General features: G+C 38.2%; 2 protein-coding genes across 3 annotated transcripts; both read right to left on the bottom strand.

The window, feature by feature from the left end:
* Positions 1-262: 262 nt before the first annotated feature.
* On the bottom strand, positions 263-6,240 carry cox7a2l (cytochrome c oxidase subunit 7A2 like). The gene is made up of 3 exons (XM_006638649.3): positions 6,067-6,240; positions 3,900-4,034; positions 263-2,379 (listed from the first exon to the last, which is right to left on the bottom strand). Exons 1-3 carry the CDS (start codon positions 6,136-6,138, stop codon positions 2,239-2,241), a joined length of 348 nt encoding a protein of 115 aa, XP_006638712.1. The 5' UTR covers positions 6,139-6,240; the 3' UTR covers positions 263-2,238.
* Positions 6,241-11,151: 4,911 nt separating this feature from the next.
* On the bottom strand, positions 11,152-19,835 carry kcng3 (potassium voltage-gated channel, subfamily G, member 3). 2 transcript variants are annotated; one of them, XM_006638647.3, is made up of 2 exons: positions 18,776-19,835; positions 11,152-14,268 (listed from the first exon to the last, which is right to left on the bottom strand). In XM_006638647.3, the coding sequence occupies exons 1-2, from the start codon at positions 19,426-19,428 to the stop codon at positions 13,623-13,625; spliced, it is 1,299 nt and encodes a 432-aa protein (XP_006638710.1). In that variant the 5' UTR covers positions 19,429-19,835; the 3' UTR covers positions 11,152-13,622. The 2 variants fall into 2 exon arrangements, with proteins under 2 accessions (XP_006638710.1, XP_006638711.1); XM_006638648.3 differs by having other exon boundaries at positions 18,806-19,835.
* Between the last annotated feature and the right edge of the window lie 1,490 nt (positions 19,836-21,325).

Raw genomic sequence — 21,325 nt, 5'->3', positions numbered from 1 at the left:
CCTGTGATCCTCCATTGACATTCAGCACTCCTCTAAGCTTGAGGGGGTATGCTTTGTTTCACAAAGCAGGGAAAACTGTATGAACCAGTCTCCTAAGGGACAGCATGTGTCAACACTCAGACTCTACATTTCTGCCCCTAAGGAACACCCACTCAAGGTCACAGGGCAAACAGACAGAGGTCAAGGTAACTACACAAGTGGAAAACGTAGACATGACAGGTTCTCAGTCTTATGTAGAAATAACCCACCTTCTCTGTGGAGATACAAACCTATTTTTGGATTTTATTTCATCAAGATTTTCTTATTTGCACACAAATATGGCAAAATGTTTAAAACACAAATAATATAATAACATCAACCAAACACAAATGTTCAGGTTGCAGTCAGATAAATGATAACTTCTGGTTCAAAGGTGTATTCCTGTAACTATTGATACACCACACCAATGCCTAACCTGTTTTACAAAACATGGAATGGTTTATCATGGACTTTACTGCTTGCAATGTTCCACCTTTTCTGCATTTATCTTTTAGCATGTGGTGTTTCTTTAAACTTTGATCAATTTGGTTTCCCTTTTCAAAACACAAAATTTCTAAAAAAATCAAGCCGAGCTGCTTTTCATTTAACTTCTCAACAGCAGTGTTGTACCTCATCAATCCCTCAAACACAGTTTACAGGCAACACTGATCACTAATCCCAGAGCCTGTTTAATTTAACCTGTTGCAGTCATACAGTGTGGCAACTCATCTGCATGCACAGTCATACATTTATTTTCGCCAGCTGATGAATGAGATGAAAGAATGGAGATATCTATGGTGTTTAATAATGACTATTACAATATCTAAAAAAATACTCAGCAATGGTGAACATCTTACATCTTGTGGGTAATAACCATTTTCGTCAAGTGATCTAGTGAAGATCTAATACCTGTTAATTGATTAAAGGAAGGGATGTTGTAGTAAATTATGCAAATACAGAACACTGTATACATAATAAACTACAGCAAATTAAGCATTAGGAACTCATTCACTACATGTATTTTTATTGCAATATTTTAAACCAAAGAGTAAAATAAACTATTGTACAAATGTGCCTTTAAAAATAAATTTACTCTCCCCAAAAAGACATGGATGCAAGAGAAGCATCCTACGATATAGTCACAGTATAACACAGATCCGGACACCTTTATTCTACAGCAGCTCACTCATTATTGTACAATAAGTGGAATTAATTATTGTAAGAATCAGTGGCAACAATGTAATATTACATACACTTTAACATGAAGAATTCAATTTTTGGCTGCTAAGCCATATCGCTGTTTATGATTGCCTTTGGCTTTTTAAAGAAAACCTAAACCCTTTTGACAATAAATCTTTTAATTTTCTATCGCTCAAGTCGAGTGATTTCTTCTTGCAGCCATTAGTTAACATGCTGAATATAACATTTTGTAGTCCCAAACCATTTATCAATCCAAAATACATCAGAACATCTGCAAAATGCAAAAGGTGAACCATCCATTGCTAGACACAACAACACACTGCTTGCATAAGAACACGGACTGTAATGTGAATTGATCCCTGCATACCATGGTGACTGCCACATCGATTTCTCCTTGGGTTCTGTTAATTTCAGGTTCAAGTGTTCACATTATAAACAGCTCATTTCAATGTGAAGTAGTCTGAAAGGCTGAGAGGGTAAGGAAAACAAAAACTTATCTTTTATAATTGTGGTAGTTAACATTGTACTTGACCCTGCTATAATATTTAAATGTAATGGCTTCTTGGGGTTAAGAGGCTGTTCAAAACCATAATGTGAATGGGCATTTTCCCTAGACATTTGCTTTTAAACACAAACAATGGTACCTGCCTTAACAAACCCACCAACATCAAGATCCCTTTCAGTGATGCCTGACTAAGAGGAAAGGACTTGCCATTAGTGCCTTTTCACAGCTCCACGCAGGCAACCATAACACCATAATAACACTAATCAAGGCAATCAGAATTGTTCTGCCATTCACCTGGGTTTTTAAAGGATGCCCTCTGGAACTGAAAACAAAAGCTGTCAGAAGGGAAAAATAAATGGCAGAAAAACAACTGGCTCTAAAGAAGTGGGGTTATATACAATATTAACAGGCTAATCATGGAAACGAGGTTGTCGTTGATTGGGATTCCTGTACAGTGTCATTGTCATTAGGGGTTTTATTAACACCGGATGAGAGGACGGTCAGGAAGACAGCATTCACTTCTTCCTGGGCTGGGAGGCCATGTAGAGAGCAATGAGGCAGTACAGGGTTCCGCCTATCGTGAGAGCCATGGTGGTGCGGTACAGCAGCTTGTCAGGCATTCCCCTCTTCAGGTGTACCGGCACCCCGTCAGACCTCTGGGGAGAGAGTGTGGGCATCAGCAGGAGAGCTCTGAGCTGCTTCATGATTTCAGTTCAAACACGAAACTTGGTTTTTAGTCAGTTAAAATCTTGAATCTTGCAGTTGATGTCTTCCATTTTACCTGTAGTTATTAATATATTACAGTCCCCAAAACAAAAAACACAAGAAGTCCCCAACTTCAGTCACATTTGTGTCTCTGTTAAAAAACAATGAGATTGATATTTGAAGTTGGTCATTTTAAACTGATTTTGTCACCTTGTGTTATTACTCTGGTAGGATAGGTCAGTTCAGTTTATTGTCATATTCACAAGTGCAATTAAATGCTTATTTGCATGTATGCTCCAGTGGAAAGCTTATCCATTTAAAGCAACAACTGTCATCTATTGTTTTCTTCATTACACACTTTTAATCCTAAATGACAGGGTAGTTGTGCTCTAACAATATAGAAAAACCAAACCGTAGGAAAGTACCACAAACCCACTCTGAAGACATGAGACAAAGCAAGACATTGTGATTTTAGAAACCCCATTACAACATGGTGACCCAAATACAGAATATTGCAATTCTGTGCACTTAAACAGATGCTTATTCACAAGACATCGAGTATTCATTCTGAGTATTGCCCTCTGACCACATACTCAGCCTCTTCTATTATCTAGTTAATCTATTTTAATACTATCACCAAATACCAAGCAAAATACAACAGATTTCCATAACCTTTCTATATACTGTCACGCATTTGTTAAAAAAGGATGTTTTAAATAAGAGATTATCTTGCTCTTTACAAATATTCTTAATTTCCCATTGTATCATTGAAGATCTTTTTTTAACAGGTGAAAAACATAAAGCACCCTGATGTGTTAAATAGTTAACAGGTTTAAACAAGCAGATTAACATACAATATTATATCACAGTATATTACACAATATATTGTATGCAGCAAAAACATGTTAATAAGCCTACACATACAGGACATGACATTTTCAAAACAGAATCATCTAATTTATAGTTGTAGTGCCTCTGAAAACAGAAGAGAAATGTATAAAGAGACCTCTCTCTAGTGACCAAGAGAGTGAAAAAAGAAAAAAAGACTAAGAAGTTCCCTGTCTGCAATAAAATATCCAGTCATACTGTTAAGGCAGATTCACTGGGATCCTACAAAAAAAAAAAGGCTGGAACAGATACTCAAAAAATAATGTAACGAGCAAAATGGCCTACTCTCATTTGCAATCATTCTAATAATGGAACAAGTAATAGGTTTATTCCATGCTGAAAAAAAGAAGAAAGAGAACACAACGTTTCGGCCGTGGAGCCTTCTTCAGGTGTGAGGAAGAAGGCCCTCACACCTGAAGAAGGCTCCACGGCCGAAACGTTGTGTTCTCTTTCTTCTTTTTTTCAGCGTGGAATAAACCCATTACTTGTTCCTTTGCAGCCTACGCATGCTGACGCAGCTACCCACCTGAACTATCATTCTAATAAAGCCTGCCTGAGAGCAGAACAACGAGATTTTTTTTACCTGAAATAACTTCTGGAGATCAGGAACTCTGTTGGCACCGAGGAACTGGCCAGCTTCTCCCGACTCGGACACAATTCTGGTTGGGGTGGCGAAGATCATGGGCGGGGGTTCTGCTGGTACAGCTGGTCTCAGCCCCTGTAAGACAACATCCTTCATTGTCGGCATGAAAAGAGAAACTATACATATAGATTATCACTGCTGTATTCAACTAATTCTTTGAGTTACGGCACTCTGACACTACAATTTCCATTCTTTTGAAAATCATACAAAAAATGACAAGGTTTTATCATCAACTAACACACTGTGGCTACTCAGCCACAGTGACAGATTATACAACCTTTAGATGGGTGGATTAAGTCCTAACCTCACAGACTTTATTCAGACTCTTTCCTCTAAGTCACAGTCTGAATATCAATAGGCCTGTAGCCTCAGCTACAACGGAATGACCTTTATAATAATGGACTATTCTATATAGGCTATGCTAAATACAACATTAGTGGGATGATTTGAACTATGGTTCACCTTTACCTTTTGCTTTTCTCCAGCAAAGTTTTTCTTTTTCAAAAGTCTTTTAGTCTATTATATCTAAAGAAGAAACTTTTGAAATGTCACTGAATATTTGAAATGTTCAATAAAATTTGTCCTTGACTGCTGTGAACATTTGGGATGTAAAAAGGTTGGATTGTGCTGGATTGTGTGTCCTCTCCTCCTTCACCCCTGCACTCCCTGTACCTGCCAGCACCCAGCTCCACACATCACTGCTGTCAGGAGCCAAGGTCACCTTGCCAAACAACTTTGTTTGCTTAACAATACTCCCCAGCTCCTGTCAAGCACTATTTACAGTTTAGAGAAACAAGCTCCCAGCTGAATCAATGCCTTGCTAGAATTCCACTTGATCAGAAAGAGAAGCTGAGCATTTATGACTCCGCAGAGGATTAGCAATGGTAAACTGTCTCTCAGGTACATTTACTCTAATATGTTGATACATTGTGAAGAACCAACCCATTACGGTGCTGAAAAGACTTACATATTTCTGAAGATGTCTTGCAAAAGGATCGGAAATGTAAACGTTTAGTCAAAGGAATTTATTTAAGTCACTGTAGACCATTCAAGTTGCGAACTCGTAAAGTGTTTTGGGTTCTTAAAGTGACACTTTTAAAAGATCTTTTTGAATGAAATAAGTCCTGTATTTCTACAGGAATCATGACTCTACAATTGTACTACTTGCTTCCTGTGGTCTAATTGAGATTACTACTGTGACACTGACTTTAATCATACTGTTTTTAAACTCTCCCTGCATTCAACTCATTTCAATCAAGTTGTGGCTGAATCGCGGGTGCTTTTTCATCACAGCAACGCAACGTCCTTCCAGGGTAATCTGAGAGGTGAAGGGCACTGGTCTTACTATTAATGCCACAATGAGTTTTCATGGGCTGAATTTATCATCATAGTAATGTTTTACAGGCGTATTCGATTAAGATTAAGACCAGAAGACACAATATCCGTATAAAATACAAAAAGTAAACCACTTGATATTGATGTCCTTTAACGTCCCAGGGAGTATTGTCCTACAGCACCACGGCAAAAACGTCTAATCCAAAAACATCAAATACATATCGTAAACACACTGAATTTGTTTAGATCACAATGTGAAAAACATTAAGCAAACCATGTTCTGCCCTGGTGTAAATTTCCACTGAAGAATACATTGACAGAAAATGAAATATGTTAAGGATTTGTACATTACGATTCCATATATAGCTGCATACTAAACGGGGATAGGCAACCTATTCTTCCAGTACAAGCTTTTTTCTGGTTTTAAGTTCTATTAGCACCTGATTCCAACCTACAAATGATCAGGTGTTACTTCGTATCCACTTAATTAACTAGATTAAGTCATTTAATTCTGAGATGGAATGAAAACCAAAGCCAGGAAATGACTACCTCTGTACAATTACAATACCGTCCATATCTTTGATCAAAATCAAGAAACAGTTGCCATGATAATCCACGGTGAACCGGTGAAGTCGTGCATCGTCATCATTATAAAGAAAGTGGTTAACTGGACATTTTTCATTCATAATCCTCACACTTGGCCTCTGTGAAGGTCACTGCTACCCTTGTAACCTCGCCTTTCTGACTTTACAATAACCTGATTTACACTTACCTGGGGGCTGTAGGCTGTTGCCGGTGCCGCTCCCGTTAGCCTTTGTGTGAATCCACTAAATTTGTAATACATTTTACACTTTTATTGCAAAATACAGAGGTGCGTGATCCTCCACCACAAGCCAACTACACTCAGCGACCGGCGTAGGGTCGACCCTCTGGAGCTGTCACACACTAGTGACGTTGTGAGCTGGCCTCGCCTGCCTGATTGAAAAACCAAGAACATTTTGTAGCCTGCACATCGCTTCACTGATTATATTTTACTTTTAGACATAACGAAATTATTTGTTTTGTTTATTTAAAATTAATCACGCGTTACTTTATTTTTAATTAAAATTATTTTTACTTTTTTCACTCAGGCAAAACTACCTGATACTATTGAGCCGTCATTACTAGGCCAGACAGTATTTAGTGAGCTGTTTGTATGTTGTGTCGATTGATATAGAATATAGATTGTTTAAATAAAAAAAATAATTGGTCATTTTATCAGCTCTGTATGAACTAGGCGATTTTGTTAAATAAATATGATTAGTTTAAAAATTACGTTAAATGTTAGAGCGAGGTATGTCCCCATGGAACGTTTTTAATGAAGAAAGTTTTCTAATTGAATCGTATCTGATTGAACATATGCTATTTAACTGGAATACAAACTGATTGAAATATTGTCCACAAAACAAATCTGCAGTCAAACCCTTGGCTAGGCATACATAGTTCTTTATAGAGGGAAGTTGCTCTTGCTATTTATCCCTATTCTGTTCAACGACTTCTTTCGTGCTTATCCGCCTTGTGGTGAAACTGTTAACGGTATAAAGTAGCCTGAACTGCCCTTTGACGAGGGTCTGATCTCGGCGTGAAACAATTTCAGACATAAGGTGAAAGAAGATGAATGCATTTATTCAAGATTGCCTGAGTTAAACGTCTGGAGATCGCCTCAAACACATGCAGATATAAGTCCTTTTCAGTTATTTAAAATGAATTTGAAGTACATTTGGCGTTTGCCTCGCACAGAAAGAAGGCGGATACTAAAAGGTAGAAAAAATACACAGACCTGTAAATTATAGGTATTGGTTGTGCTAAGTAAAAGTTGAATTATAAAGGAAGGAGTAACTATTATTTTGGAAACCTCTATACGACATCAACTTACTTCTTAAATGTATGTTTTTGTAGAATTAAAGAACGACTGTAAGCAACTAGAAATCTAGAGACCTGTGCAGCATCTTTGTGGTTTGGTGTTTGCTGTGTGTTACTTGTACTCACTGACACGATCTAGAAACTGCTTAGAAAGACACTTGGAATCCTCTCAAATATCTTTCCTGCTTTCTAATTCTGTTTCATACAGCAACCTTTGGCCAAGGTAACCTGATTGGATTCTGACACGAAGACACGGAGTTAACTTGGCATTCCCATGCTGCTAGATATTTGAAAGTGTGAAAGACATGGACAATAATTGTCCATAAACATAAATAAAATAATAATTAACGAGGTGGAAAGATTTCAAGCTTTAAAGATTAAAGTCAGCCTGAGTGAATCCCGAGAAGAGGGGATATAGAAATATCAAACCTCCGCTACACACTGGTGTTTTTAAACCTTTAAATGTCAGCAGTCAAAGCTTGACAGTGAAAACATGCCTCTGATCTTCCCAGACTGGACTTCCTTTTAACAGTTGGTCTCACAGGACTGTGTATATTGGATCATAGTGCTGACAGAAAACCTGGAAACGACCACTTGCGTTTACTATGGCAGCATGCTAGACATTTCATACTTGTAGAATCCAGATTTGGATCTGCCTTGTTGAAATCTGCAATTGTCATTCCAAATATAGTCACCAAGACAGAACTTGAGAAGCATTTTGTTTTATTTATATTCAAATATTTTGAGCCATATAGCCATTCTATCTGGAAACCTAAGCAATATATAAAATAGATGTTATATAAAATTAAAAACTAGAAACTTTCTTATCTGCTAATGAACAAAAGGGTTCTGCGGAAATTGCAGTCACATTTTACACAACAGAAATTTGATCCCCATATTGAAAATAAGATTTCTATTGAAGCAGATTATTTACTAGAAAAACCAAAAAGCTGTCTTGGAATATCAATTTTCTACAGGATTTCATATTTCAAAAGGAAAAGCACAGAAATTCATCATTTCTCAGCAGCGTTCTGCCACAAACACAGCTTGTGATTCTATTACCAGTGCTTTTTACTGTACACATTTTATCAGAAAAAAAGTACATAATGTACAAAATTCTATTTCTATACAACAAACATAATTTAAATTCCCATCAGCTACCAGAATACTGAAACAAAGAAAGGGCCTTGTTTTATCAAGGACATCACACCAAAATGCCATTTGTTCTGCATATTGTGTTAGCCATATTGTTCATATGAAACTGAAGTAGCTTGTAACCTGAATGGTTAATCTCAAAATTACCTTCCATAAATTTGATGATGCAGAATTGTGTTCAATACATGTCTAAATGTTTCTTTAATATGGTGTGGTTTGTATAAAAGATTGGGATGTCCAGGATAAATCTGCCTTTGCAGCTTCCTTATAAATTTACAACAACCTTTTGGCTTATAAAAAGTAGTCTCCTGTCCACAGTTCCAGGCCTTTTCAAAATTAATCCACATAAAGGAGAGTCATCCGAAAGTCTATTTGAAAGGACACAGCTTTAAAGGACATGGAGGATTATACGATTTTCCCCACGTATTAAAGGTGGAATGTGCATCCTGTATCTTCCTGGTTGTGTTTTTTTTCAGAATAGGAAGGTCTTTAATAACATTGGACCAATATGGATATTCTGCAGTATAGTATTCTGCTTCAGATAACATAAGCACAGCAACACCTTAGATATGAAAGCAAAGGCAGCAGGAGAAGATTTGTGAGTTTTAGACCCAAGTGAAACAAGATGCATTTCATAATAAAACAGAAAAAAGGGCTAGGATTGGACAATAAAATAATAAATCTAATCAGATGACATTTCTAGATATTCAGGTGCTAAAAAAATAAAATATTTTCAGGAATGCTGCAAGAAAATCTCATTATTCATGTTTATTTCACCATTTGGACCATATTGGACTTGCTTTTAATCACTTATTCTAAATGAAAATAGATACATGTTAAAAATTGATGGTATAGGCATTTTTTATAGTTAGGCTAATAAGAACAATAACCTGCTTTCTTCTGGTCAATAGCATTCCCAGTGCAGTGTGATTTAAACTCTGTTTGGAATAGAATTAGGTCTTGCTGGATTTAATTACAAAACCTAATGATTGATTACTAAATGCTTTTTATTTAGTCAATTGATAGATTAAATGTTAAATGATTCCACAAACACTCCACAGGGGGCAGTGTGCATGAGCATTTAATTACGAGCAAGCCTGTTCGGATTACGTGATTGTTCAAACAACCCAGACCTACTGCATTGTTACACTATTTTGACTTACTTATACAATTCATCGTTTTCTTTTTAGATTTTTCTGACTCACAAAGAAAATATTTGTAACTTTCCATTGAACATCATGATATCACCTTTGGATTATGATTCAGGTCATCGAGCCAGATGGTAACACTGTTTTATTCAACATAACTTCTGGATGCTTCATCAATGAAGTGCAAGTGTGTAACCCCGACGGCTTACATCGCCATTTAAGTATTAGCCTGTGTTAAAGCCCTATGTTTTTTGGGGGGTAGTAAATGTATTCTGTTTTAAAATATATTTTAAATAAGAGCCATTGAAAATGTCCCTCTCTGTTTCATTTCTACATTATTCAGGGATCGAATCAAGAGGAAAATGTAAACCATTAAGATGCTGCTGCAAGATAAAGAGGTTTTTATAATTTAGCTGTCATCTGTTTTTTATTGTATGTGGTACACTCATTCTGCAGCTTCCTCTTACCATCTCTGATGAGTTGTTAAAGCAGTACAATTATAATGCGCAGTGTGTGGCATACTGATGTGTTGTGAGCATGTCTTTTTGCTTGGAGTCAGACCTGGCTGACACAGTAGGTGTTGATCTCCACAGTGTGTATGCTCCCACACCTTAGCTGTGATTAGACCTGCAAAGATTCTCCAAGCGCATTATCATCACACATAATGAATGCTGGCAGCCATTAAACATGGAAAATGTTGATTAATGTTCAGGCAGGCTGAGTGCATGGCCTTCATTGTGTGAATATAAGATATTTTTGTCCAAGGATGTTTATAAAAATCCATTTGGCATTGTATGATAATTTGAGCAATGGTTGAAATGGCCACTGTTTCTATTTCCTAATAACCAGATTAAATCAATAATGTGACTCACCTCTAATTGTAAAATTAAAACCCAGTACCTAATGGCAGCTTTGTGATGCATAGATGCAAGTTCACAGAAATCACAGCAAACTAAAGTATTGGGTCTGGAATTTGCAGTTGGTGGATTTATGGATGTTTTAATTGAATTTAAATGTCTTTGAAAGTCTTGCAAGAATCTTTGCTTTTGTTTTACACTAACTGTGGATATGGGGAATATCTAACTCTAACAAGGACACAGTAAATTACACTATTAGCTGTGTAAAGCACAACCAGATTTCTTAAGAGCAGCTGTGCTTCAGATTAATATAGACTAACAGCAGCTCACCCCCACAGTATCATCAGAGCTCGGCCAATCTCCCTGTTGCCAAGCTCCTCTGTGGCAGGCACGCAGGCACAGGAAGGACTCCGTACTCTTATGATATTGTAGGCGCCGAGTGCTGTTATTCTACTGGATTACTAGCCCTACTTAAGTGAAATCAGGTCACATCAGTAAACAAAGAGACATTATGCCCTGATCCTGTATTGTTAGAGAGAAAAATATTGTTGCTACATTAATATAAAATCGAGCATGGAGTTGAACACAGTGCTAAAAGTGCTAAATAATTGTGACATAGCCAAGCCACTAAAAGTCTTCAACAGAATCTCCAGGAACTCTGCATGGACCATAGCACAGTACATTCCTTGATGCTGTTTAAGCTTAAGCCTAGACACAAAATGTAAGTGAACCTCTGATGAGCCTGTTTACAAAAACATTGTTCAATATCTAACACAATTCAAAACCTAAGCAAACCAAAACGAACAAGCTGATTTATTTTTCTCATAGTTTGCACAAATTTAATTTTCTTAGGTAGTTTTAATTTCCTGAATTTACATATACTGTATACTACAAAATCCATAGAAGACTGTTGGTGAAAAAGCAATCAGAGTTCAGTCCTGGAAAAGGTAGATGCTTTTTTTTTTTACAAGAGTGCACCAGAGTATTGTTTCATTTCACTTTACCAACAGAAAGGTTTATTAAAACACTGGGTGGTGAAAGTCTATTATTATAATTATAAATCTTATATAGCATTAATATTTTAAAATATATATATTTATTTGAAGCAAACCCACTACAAATGTATATTTCTTGTAATTTAAGATTAATGAAAACCTTTATTGAAAGTCAGCATATCTTCTAAAATAAAATTAATAAAATAAATAATACAGCATCTGTAAGAGGTTACAACAGGGGTATACTTTATAGCCACATTCCTCTGAATATTTTTAACCTCACTCTCCATTGTATTTAATATGGCACTGACTTAACCTGACATATTAAGTAGTGGAGAAATGAAGAATCCCTACCAACCGGATCAGCTAAATCATGTAATGAGACCCTAGTGTGAATTCAACCACTCCCTGATATGGAAACTTACGCCAGCACTTATGTAGTCTTCCAAATGTAAGAATGACTTTGTACTCTTGCAGGTAACAGCCAATAAAAAGGATGAGATAACAGACCCCTAACCATATCATCAGTCTTGATGTGTAAATGATGTAACCTTCATCACTAAAGTCCCTGCTCAACCGCCCCCTGCCCGCGCACACTATGGTACAGGGACTCTTCAAGAATAATGACAACATGTTTTACAATGTTCAGATCTTGTTCCTGCTGCATACCTGTAATGGTTTTTTTTTCCTTCAAAAGCAACCAGTTTGAAGGACTCAAAGACGAGAAGTGAGTGTGTCTTGTGACCATGGCAGTGGCAGTAAGACGCAGGGAAATAGGGTGGTATAGCCGGTACCTTGCGGATTGTGTTTCAAAATCGTCATACCAAAAAAAAAATCACATCTCTCTGTGAAGAAAATGAACCTGTATCCTTAATCTTGTATTTTCTTCCTGAAGGACATGTTTGTATTTCACTTTGGTATGCAGACCTCAGAAAACACAGCCCTTGAGGAAAAAGCCAAAAGGGCCATTTATTGTGAATCTATTATGAATCTCAATATTGCCCCTTTGGTTGCAAGGTGTCAGTCATGCCATCGTTTTCCCTGTGGCTTACTGTTGCTGTGTGGAACCTTCCAGTTTACATTGTATACAGGTTTTACGTTGTGGGCTTGAAGAACATCAGTGATCACATTATTTTTTTGTTGACAGAAGATTGTGATATCGCATTAGCAGTGGAACGCTGAAGCGTGTTCCATTGTGTTGACAGACAAAATGTAGAGGGAATTGCTTAATCAATCCAGGCTATTAAATAAAAAAATAGATACCAGGCAAAGCAGGCAGATCAATGAATCACTACAGCTGGCACTGCAAGAGAGAGTAGATTGTGTGGCACGTCAAATTTTCAGGCATGCTAAGATAGGTAAAGATCTTTGCTCCAAAGTGTCACTAGCACCTTCCTCTGAGAAAAGAAAAATTGGTTTAGACATTATGTTAAAAATTAGATATCTCTGATTGCTCTCACTTTCAGAGGTTGCTCTTCCATAAGTCTGACACTTAGTATTTTTTTTCTCTTCACAAAGATTTGTACAAGATGTACTTTGAAGTAAAAACCTTTATCAGTGGACACAAAATAGCCCAATCATCTTCTCCCTATTGCATGCAGCTGATACCAGGCAGTTCCAGGACTCTTTAGTGCATACCTTGTTAAAACAGAAAAAGGACAGGAGATTTAAAATCTGTGGTCTTTGTAGCCTTATTCAGATTATTAAGCATGTCAGGGCATTGTGAACATCACATCTGAAACCCCCAAAGTTTGTTATATTTAAATCAAGAAATTTAGGAACTAAATCAAGGAACAGTCTTCAAAATGGTTCATGTCTGATCCTTACTTTCTACCAATTCCAGCACTATTGCTGAAATGATCATTTCCATCACTGTGGCTTGCTACCACACAGTCAAATTTAAGGCCAAAAAAAGTGAACTGTGTTTCTCTGGTTGCCCACTAAATATCTTCCATTCTGTTTTTGTACATTGTATTCTTCCATTCTGAGTGCTGACATTTTGTGGATTTCCTACAACAAAGCCTAAACTCAAGAGAATTCGATTGACCACTGATGGCATGTCCTCAGGTCTTATTCTCAGCCCCCAGGAAGAAAGACTGGAGGAAACAGCTCAAAAAGCTTTAGAAACTAAAGGCAAAGTTGCGTCTGCATCTGGAATATGTCTGTCCTTGATGCTGCTGAACGACAAACGAAAACAGGAGAATGACTCAATGACTCAATGGGTAAACGAGGGCTAGAACGTAGGCAGAAGGAGGGCGGTGGTGTAGTTGGTCAGTTTAAGAATTCGGCGGACAGGCTCCGACTACAGCGGGCAGAGCGGAACTTGAGTTCATGATAGCACTGGACGAAGCTGTGGTAGATGAAGGTGATGGGCAGTGCCAGGAGCACAATTCCGCTGACCACACAGACGCCTCCTAGCACCCTCCCAGGCATGGTGATGGGGTACATGTCTCCATAGCCAACGGTGGTCATGGAGATAATAACCCACCAGCAGGCAGCGGGGATGCTGGCGTAGTCCTCATTGCCCATCTCCAGGTCCAGGCCGTGCTCCAGCAGCTGAGACAGGGCTCCGAAGATGGCCATGGCCACACAGATGAATACCAGCAGCATCACCATCTCCCGGTAGCAGCGCTTCAGCGTCAAGCCCAGGGTCTGCAGCCCCAGGAAGTGGCGGGCCAGCTTGATGACCCAGAAGATCCTCATCATGCGCAGCACCCGCAGCGTGACACCGGCACGCTGCAGCTGGGAGTTCTCGCCCGTCAGCACGGTCATCAGCACGGAGATGTAGTAAGGTGTGATGGCCAGGAGGTCGATGATGTTGAGGGGCCGCCGCACAAACTCACACTTGTCCTTTGACACGATGAAGCGCACAATGCACTCTGCTGTGAACCACCCGATGCACACCGCCTCAATGATCCTGTAAGGCCCAGCACAGCCAACAGAGAGAGAGAGCGGGAGAAAACTTTACTGAGGGAAGACAAATACAATGGCACATTTTACTTTTAACCTTTTGTCATGATTAAACAACACGTCTATCAACAGTAGGTCGTTTTAATATTCTTAATACAAACTGAAAATGACAAGCACGCATACATGTACAGTACCATTGAAAAGTCTGGAAACACCATGTGGAGGATATGCCATGGGAAAGAACAAAGCTGTTCATTTTCTTTTTACCATAATCTCGAGATTCTCTCGAATGTTGCATTCCCTAAACTGATTTTCCCTCTGTTACTTTAAGATTTACAGACATTGATGTCTAATATAATGGCAGCAAAGTATGATAATTCTCTTATGACAAACACTATATATCTGAGATGAACTTGCATTTTGCCTGGTATCTATTCAAGAATGAGCTCTATATCTCTATATGTAATCCAGAGATTACACAGAAGAAAAATGAATAATGCTGTTCTCTCTCTTAGTACTCCATGTTTCCAAATTTTTGAAGAGCACTTTTCTGTATGTACAGTATATAATACGTACATAACTGTTGTACTTTAGGCAGTTGTATTTATCATATTTAACGTATATTTAAATTATGAACCTCTCTGTAGCCATGCATCTATTAAACTGAAAATATTTGAGCGTCTTGCTGCTCAGTACCCAGCCTAAATGATAAATGGAAGTTTTTTTTCCTCAGATTTTTTTCTTATTTTGGTGACTAGCACCACTTTATTGTAAAATGAGCCCATAAATTTGTGACATGTGATCATCTCAAACCAGAGACCGTGACACCGAGTACTGAGCGTCGAGTGATGAAAAATAACACAATACTATGGTATGAAAGCTAAAGGCTGGGGAGCATGGGAATCAGCAATTCACCAACAAATGTCCAGGCCCATTGATTCGCAATTCAAATCCATAATATCAAACAAGGATTTGATTCTCAGTGAATTGGGAGCAAACTGTAAATACAGTATATCACACTTATATAATTATATAAAATACATATATAACTTCAAATACAAATTGCTGTTGTCCGTCATATGATTTACACCTAATAAATCATTAGTATTTTTATGTGGTTTTATACAATATCTGTATCAGTAAAGAAAGTTCACAGATGCATTCTTCTTTTCTTATTTAGGATCTTAACTGTATTGATACATGAATTTGTTGAATAAATATTAGATGAAATGTTCTTTATAAAATATTAACCTTTTTTCTCAGCAATATCAAACTAGTAACTACTGTTTATTTACCCTATAGACTACACAGAATCCAAGGTTAAGGCAATCTGGTTCTGATTCCTTGGGTAGAACTCCGGCAAGCTGACATTTGTAGCTTCATGCTTCTCCCATGAGTCACAAACCTGACCCTTCTGGCGCTCCAGTTTCCTTCTGGCCAGCCAGTCACCAGGTGTTACAGTACCTCCACCTGGCCTGTGTTCTTGTGCTGTGATTGGCTGTAAACTTACATTGTGCTCACCTGTGCCCCATTGTACACACTCACAAACTTACAACCTATCAAACAGGAGGGGTCAGGAGCCTCCAGGTACCTGTGATCGGCCCGTGTGACGACGATGAAAACAAGACAGACACACGAGTTAAAACAATCTGGGTGGAGAGTGCTCTGACAAGAAACAGTGCTATTGTAGAAGGCAACGTGCTACTGGCGGTGTTTTAAATAGATATGATAGAGGCAGAAAAAAATGAAAATGCATTAGTTCCAATAAAAATATAAATCTTGGACGTGTGAGTTGAGACAGGACACCCAACGCTGAGAGTGCTTTATACACTAAAAATGTAATTCCTGACACGATCCAGTCAGAAAGTGAAGAATTTCTTCTTTGTCGATGAAGTTTTTTTTAACCAGTTACAATGACTGCCTTTACCATTTGTGTTTAGCTTGAGAGATCCTTTTCCCATATTAAAGATAACAATTATTACCAGCTACAGAAACTTGTAGTAAAAAAAAGCCATGAGAACTGTTTTTGTTACTAAATTTAACAGGACATTAAAAATAAGATTTTATAATCTATCTTGGGTTGTAGGGTCCCCTTTTCAGGCCATAAAGGCCCATGGGGAATGGGGAGCAAGGGACACCATTTTCCTCAACCATCCAACACTGGAGGTGGAGGTGATCATCACACTCCAGAAGAATTAACTGCCACTACTCACTTGGAAAGCAGGCTGTGATCTGGGAGCCATCTGGAAGGAATTAGAGCAAGCTACAGTACAGCACTTGCCCCTACCTGGGATTGAACCCAGGGCCTTCCAGTTAGGAGCCAGACACCCTTGCCATTTGAGCCACCACAGCTCCACAAGCTAGCTCATATCAACTAAAAGTAATAAACAGTTGTTAATGTAGCAAGAATGATTTATTGTAAACTAATGTTAATTTTTTTAAATGCAAATGTATTGTTAAAAACACGTTTAAATAATCAGTGCTTTTTAGATCTACACTATTACAGATGTTAAGGTGTACATTGTGAGAGACAAACACTACAAGTCTTCTAATAGTATTTGCTTTGGACTACATGTGCCTTGACGGCGGTAGTAACTGTAATGATTATCAAATCAATCATGAAATAACAACTCCTCTTATCTCTGTACTTGTGCACTTTAATAGCAAATACCTGTCAGCCATTATCATTACAACTAATCTACTATTCTCGTTTGTGCATATTCGAAAACAAAAGCTGAGCACAGATGAATTCCAAATGAATTACGAGACAAGAGCTTAATGATTTTGACTCGTTCTTTGGGGAAAGTAGTAGGCTTCTATAATGGAAACGTCGAGCAAGCAATAGACTGAAACAGATACTCGTTGACACCTGCACACATTTCGCATTCGGTCAGCCAATCTAGTTTCGAGCGGGTCGACATAAAGGATAACTTATTTACAGTATGTATTTACAGACCACAGCCGAATCGACTAGATTATCGCTGCGACAACTTCGAGTGCTGGCCTCATTCGTCTTCTAGTTTACAAACGTAATTCTGTTTTTTTTAACTCGGCTCTTACTGGGTTTTGCATCGATCTCTTGCTGGATAAACTTCTGACTAAATTCAGGGATACCCGAGGGAAATCCTATTGCGCGCCAAATCGGTACTGAGTGAAATTTAAATCTATATTATTATCTGTATTTTCTCTTTTTTAAAAAAAGAAAATGCTTATGTGTATCTGGAAGCGGATAAATTAAAAACTAAAGCGCTTGCCTTACTGCGTTAACGTTGGTATGAGCGTATTCAAAATCTCCTTTTGAAGACTGTGCTGGGTAATGTTCCAAAATGAGCTAATTAATTAGTAAAGACAATTACAAGGTGTTTTATACCTGAAAGTGTTTACCACGAGAACAAAGAAGAGCGAGTGAAAAACACAAGTGGTATTAATGTACAGCTTATTCATTTATTCAAATGGATGTTATGTATTTTATGTCATTTTAAAGCATCAATATTTTCTGACTTTTTCGTATCAGAAAAAAGTTTATGCAAACCACACACGAGGAGTCAAGAATCTTTAACCGCAAAACTACCAAAAGTAAGATTATTTACTGTAGTTTTTAAATTTTGTTCCACTCTGCTTTGTACAGATTTTGTATGCAGTAATTTTAAACTCTGAAAAATAAAAGAACAGTTGTGAATTCCGACAGAGGAAAAGACAACAGAACATTGACATTTGACAATGATGTAAGGGTAAATATGGCTTACTATTCGAAGTGCATATAACGTTTAAACACACTGAAATGACACACAAATTCACAAGATTTTACAATCAGTGTGTCTTTCTAAGATGTGTTGTGTATTCCTATGGAAACAAATAAAGTGAATTAAGGATTTGAAGTCTAAGACCAAAAATGGTTAACAGTAATTGTAATTGTGAAGAATGTATGTCATATTTATCGCTATTCAAGACTTCTAAAGCTTCAATTTCTCGTGCTAAGGAACCACTCGGTCTCTTTAAACAGTTATTTGATAAGGCTATACTCATTTTTACTTTTGATGCAATTTGAATCATGAGACTGAGAATCCTAAAAATGTTGATACATGTTTTTCATACAACTGCTTACATGATGTAAAATATATTTTAACTATTGTAACTCTTCTGTGGATCATAATACATACAGTGGTAATTTTCGGGAAATCGTGGATATTTTAATCAAACTTATTCTGATAATTTGTCTGACATTTTCGGATGAGTAATGCCTTAACTAGCTGAATAACACAATGTAAATAGATATATTGCCCTCCTGCGTGTGCAATGAATGTCTATGAATGTTTCCTTTTTTAACTGCAGCCCACATAGGTGTATTAACTAAGAGTGGGATTAAACATAATGTAAATCTGTTAAATATTTTACATGTGGGATTAGAACCTGCATAGATTAAAAGTTATATATATACAACTACATTGAAAGGTGCTGCTGTATAATGAGACTTAAAAAACAAATAGTAATGAAATAAAATAAAATATAAATACCCTGATGGATCCATTAAATTGTCTGTGTACCTGTGCTCCTCCACGCTGTTGTTCTCTGCGGTTTTCCAGTCCGGCAGAGTGCTGGCGCAAAGTATCACCATGGACACAATGACAAATATAACGGACACAGAAGCCAGGATCTGTGCGGCCACGGACGAAGTAGGCTCCTCAAAGGTCCTTCTCATTCTCTCTAGCCACTTGGCGCTCCCTCTGCCAGTGGCCGCCGGGTTTTCCAGCTCCTCCTCGGCCCTGAGTTCGTCCTCCGTTTTGGTGTCCTCTTCGGAGAAGTAAGTGTAGGTGTCCGACATCCTCTCATCCAGGCGCCTCTGGCAGCAGAACTCCAGGTGGGAGCTCTCCAGGCCCCAGTAAATCATTTCGTTATAGAAGGACAGCTCGCACATCTGCGGGACGAACCTGAGCTTCCCGTACTTGACATAGAGCATGATGAAGCCGAAAGCTTCGGAGTGCCTGTCAAAGAAAAACTCGTTCCTTTCCCGGTCGTAGTCATCGCAAACTTCCAGCACTTCTTTCTCCGAGACGCAGCTGTGCAGCCGACTTACTCTCCTCAGAGGGAAATCCTTTATTACATCCCTGGGGAACGCGTACTTGGTGCCACCCACATTCAAAATGCAAATGCTTTTACCAAACTTCATTTTAGAGCAGAGAGTGCAAAGCGATGCAATGAGCTGCGAAGGACCCCCTCCAGTTCTACGGAGAGTGAAAAGAGGGGGGACTCTTTCCCGTGGAAACGTACACCTTTACCGTCATACTTTTCCCCGTCTCCCAAGTTCCAGTTTCAGGTCACCATGTAAGTTTTCAGGCAAGGCTCAGCTGTCAGGGTGGTCAGGAAAAAGTATTTCATGTTCTTCCGCCTCCTACTATAGACACTTAGCTTGCTAATTTGAAATCGTAAAGTCAGTTCAACAGAGCGCTTTCGCGTTACTCCTAGCTGGAAGGCTGGGTTGTGGTTCCTCTCGCTCGCTCCTGCTCAGCTATAGCCAGCAATTCCGAGGAGTGATGTCATAGATGGACACGCCCCCCCACATACACATACACACACAACAGTAAGAGTGGCTCAACTTGCCAGGAGGTTCATGCACCTTGGAAACAATGGGATAACTGGATGCCGTCATAAACTCTTGTGATTTTGTACAATATCGATTACCATATTGTTATATAATAAAATATTCATGCGCTCCGAGTTTGAGATGGACTACTAAATACATAGACCTGTATAAACATCAGATTGTTGTCCATAATGTGTTTCCATTTCATCCCGTTTAATTTCAAAGGCATTCGTTCATTCAGTTGTATGTATGAAAAAAAAAACAAATAGTACTGCACGTTAACCCCGAAGCGTTACAGTACTATCAAGTTCTACATTATGAATTGGTTTCATTACTCTGCTCTCCTCCACACTGAGAGCTGGTGTGTGGGGAGCGTTCTGGCGCACTGTGGCTGCTGTCGCATCATCCAGGTGGGGCTGCACACTGGTGGTGGTGGAGGGGAGTCCCCATTACCTGTAAAGCGCTTCGAGTGGAGTGTCCAGAATAGCGCTATATAAGTGTAAGCTATTATTATTATTATTATTATTATTATTATTATTATTATTATTATTATTATTATGGAATGTGTTGGGGATTTTATTGTTGCTGCTGCTACGGCTCTCGTGTATCTTTTAACAGCGGGAAAAAGGGGGAAAAAACAACAAAAAATATTCAGTGAGCTTGTAACAGATTAAAAATGGTCAACAATCGGCCTAAGATATTGAAGTGAAAGCCCCCAACAGAGACCCCCCATGAAACGATTCACACAATATCTAACTAGGGACCAGTCACGGACATGCGCAATCAAGTCGACATCGTCCTGAAAGGGGTTTCCGTGGAGTGAGATTGACTGTTATCAGTACATGTAGGGGTCCTCGATATAAAGTGCATTCTGTTCTGTGAATACATTCATGTCGTGCGTCACGTTCGACTACATGATATTTAGCGATTCGTCATGTATTTCAGCCTTAATGAGCTGTTATTTTGCTTTTAACTGACCTGACTGATGCTATAGTGAGCAGTTTCTTCATTACCCTTACTACTATTAAAGTTTAGTAGCAGTCTTCGTTTTGAGTCTGTTTAAGGTGCCAGTCACACTTTTTCTTCCTAATAAATTGGTCATTGATTGTGCTTTTAGTTTCAAATTAAAAGTCCAGTGAAATTACATTTCATTTTCACTGGGTAATTGTCTCATAGATTATAGAAGGTTATCTGAAATGTTGAAAGGCAATTTGTGCTCTATTTGAAGGCGCGATGAACTAAATCTGTCACTATGCACTACACGTCAGGTAAGGGCTTCACAATAAGTGGTGATATAGACATAATAAAGAAATATCCATACAAATGGACTTTTCTCCCAACGTCGCCTGTACTAATGAATGACCTGACCCTCAAAAGATAGAGTGAATATTATATATTGAAGTATGCAGCGACGAAAGCACATTGGACAATATTCCCAATTGTGAAATTAAATGACCTATATGCTTTAAATGTTACGATAAAA

Source organism: Lepisosteus oculatus, chromosome 17 (assembly GCF_040954835.1).
Source record: "Lepisosteus oculatus isolate fLepOcu1 chromosome 17, fLepOcu1.hap2, whole genome shotgun sequence".
NCBI lineage: Eukaryota > Metazoa > Chordata > Actinopteri > Semionotiformes > Lepisosteidae > Lepisosteus > Lepisosteus oculatus.
This window is presented reverse-complemented; position numbering and strand designations above follow the sequence as displayed.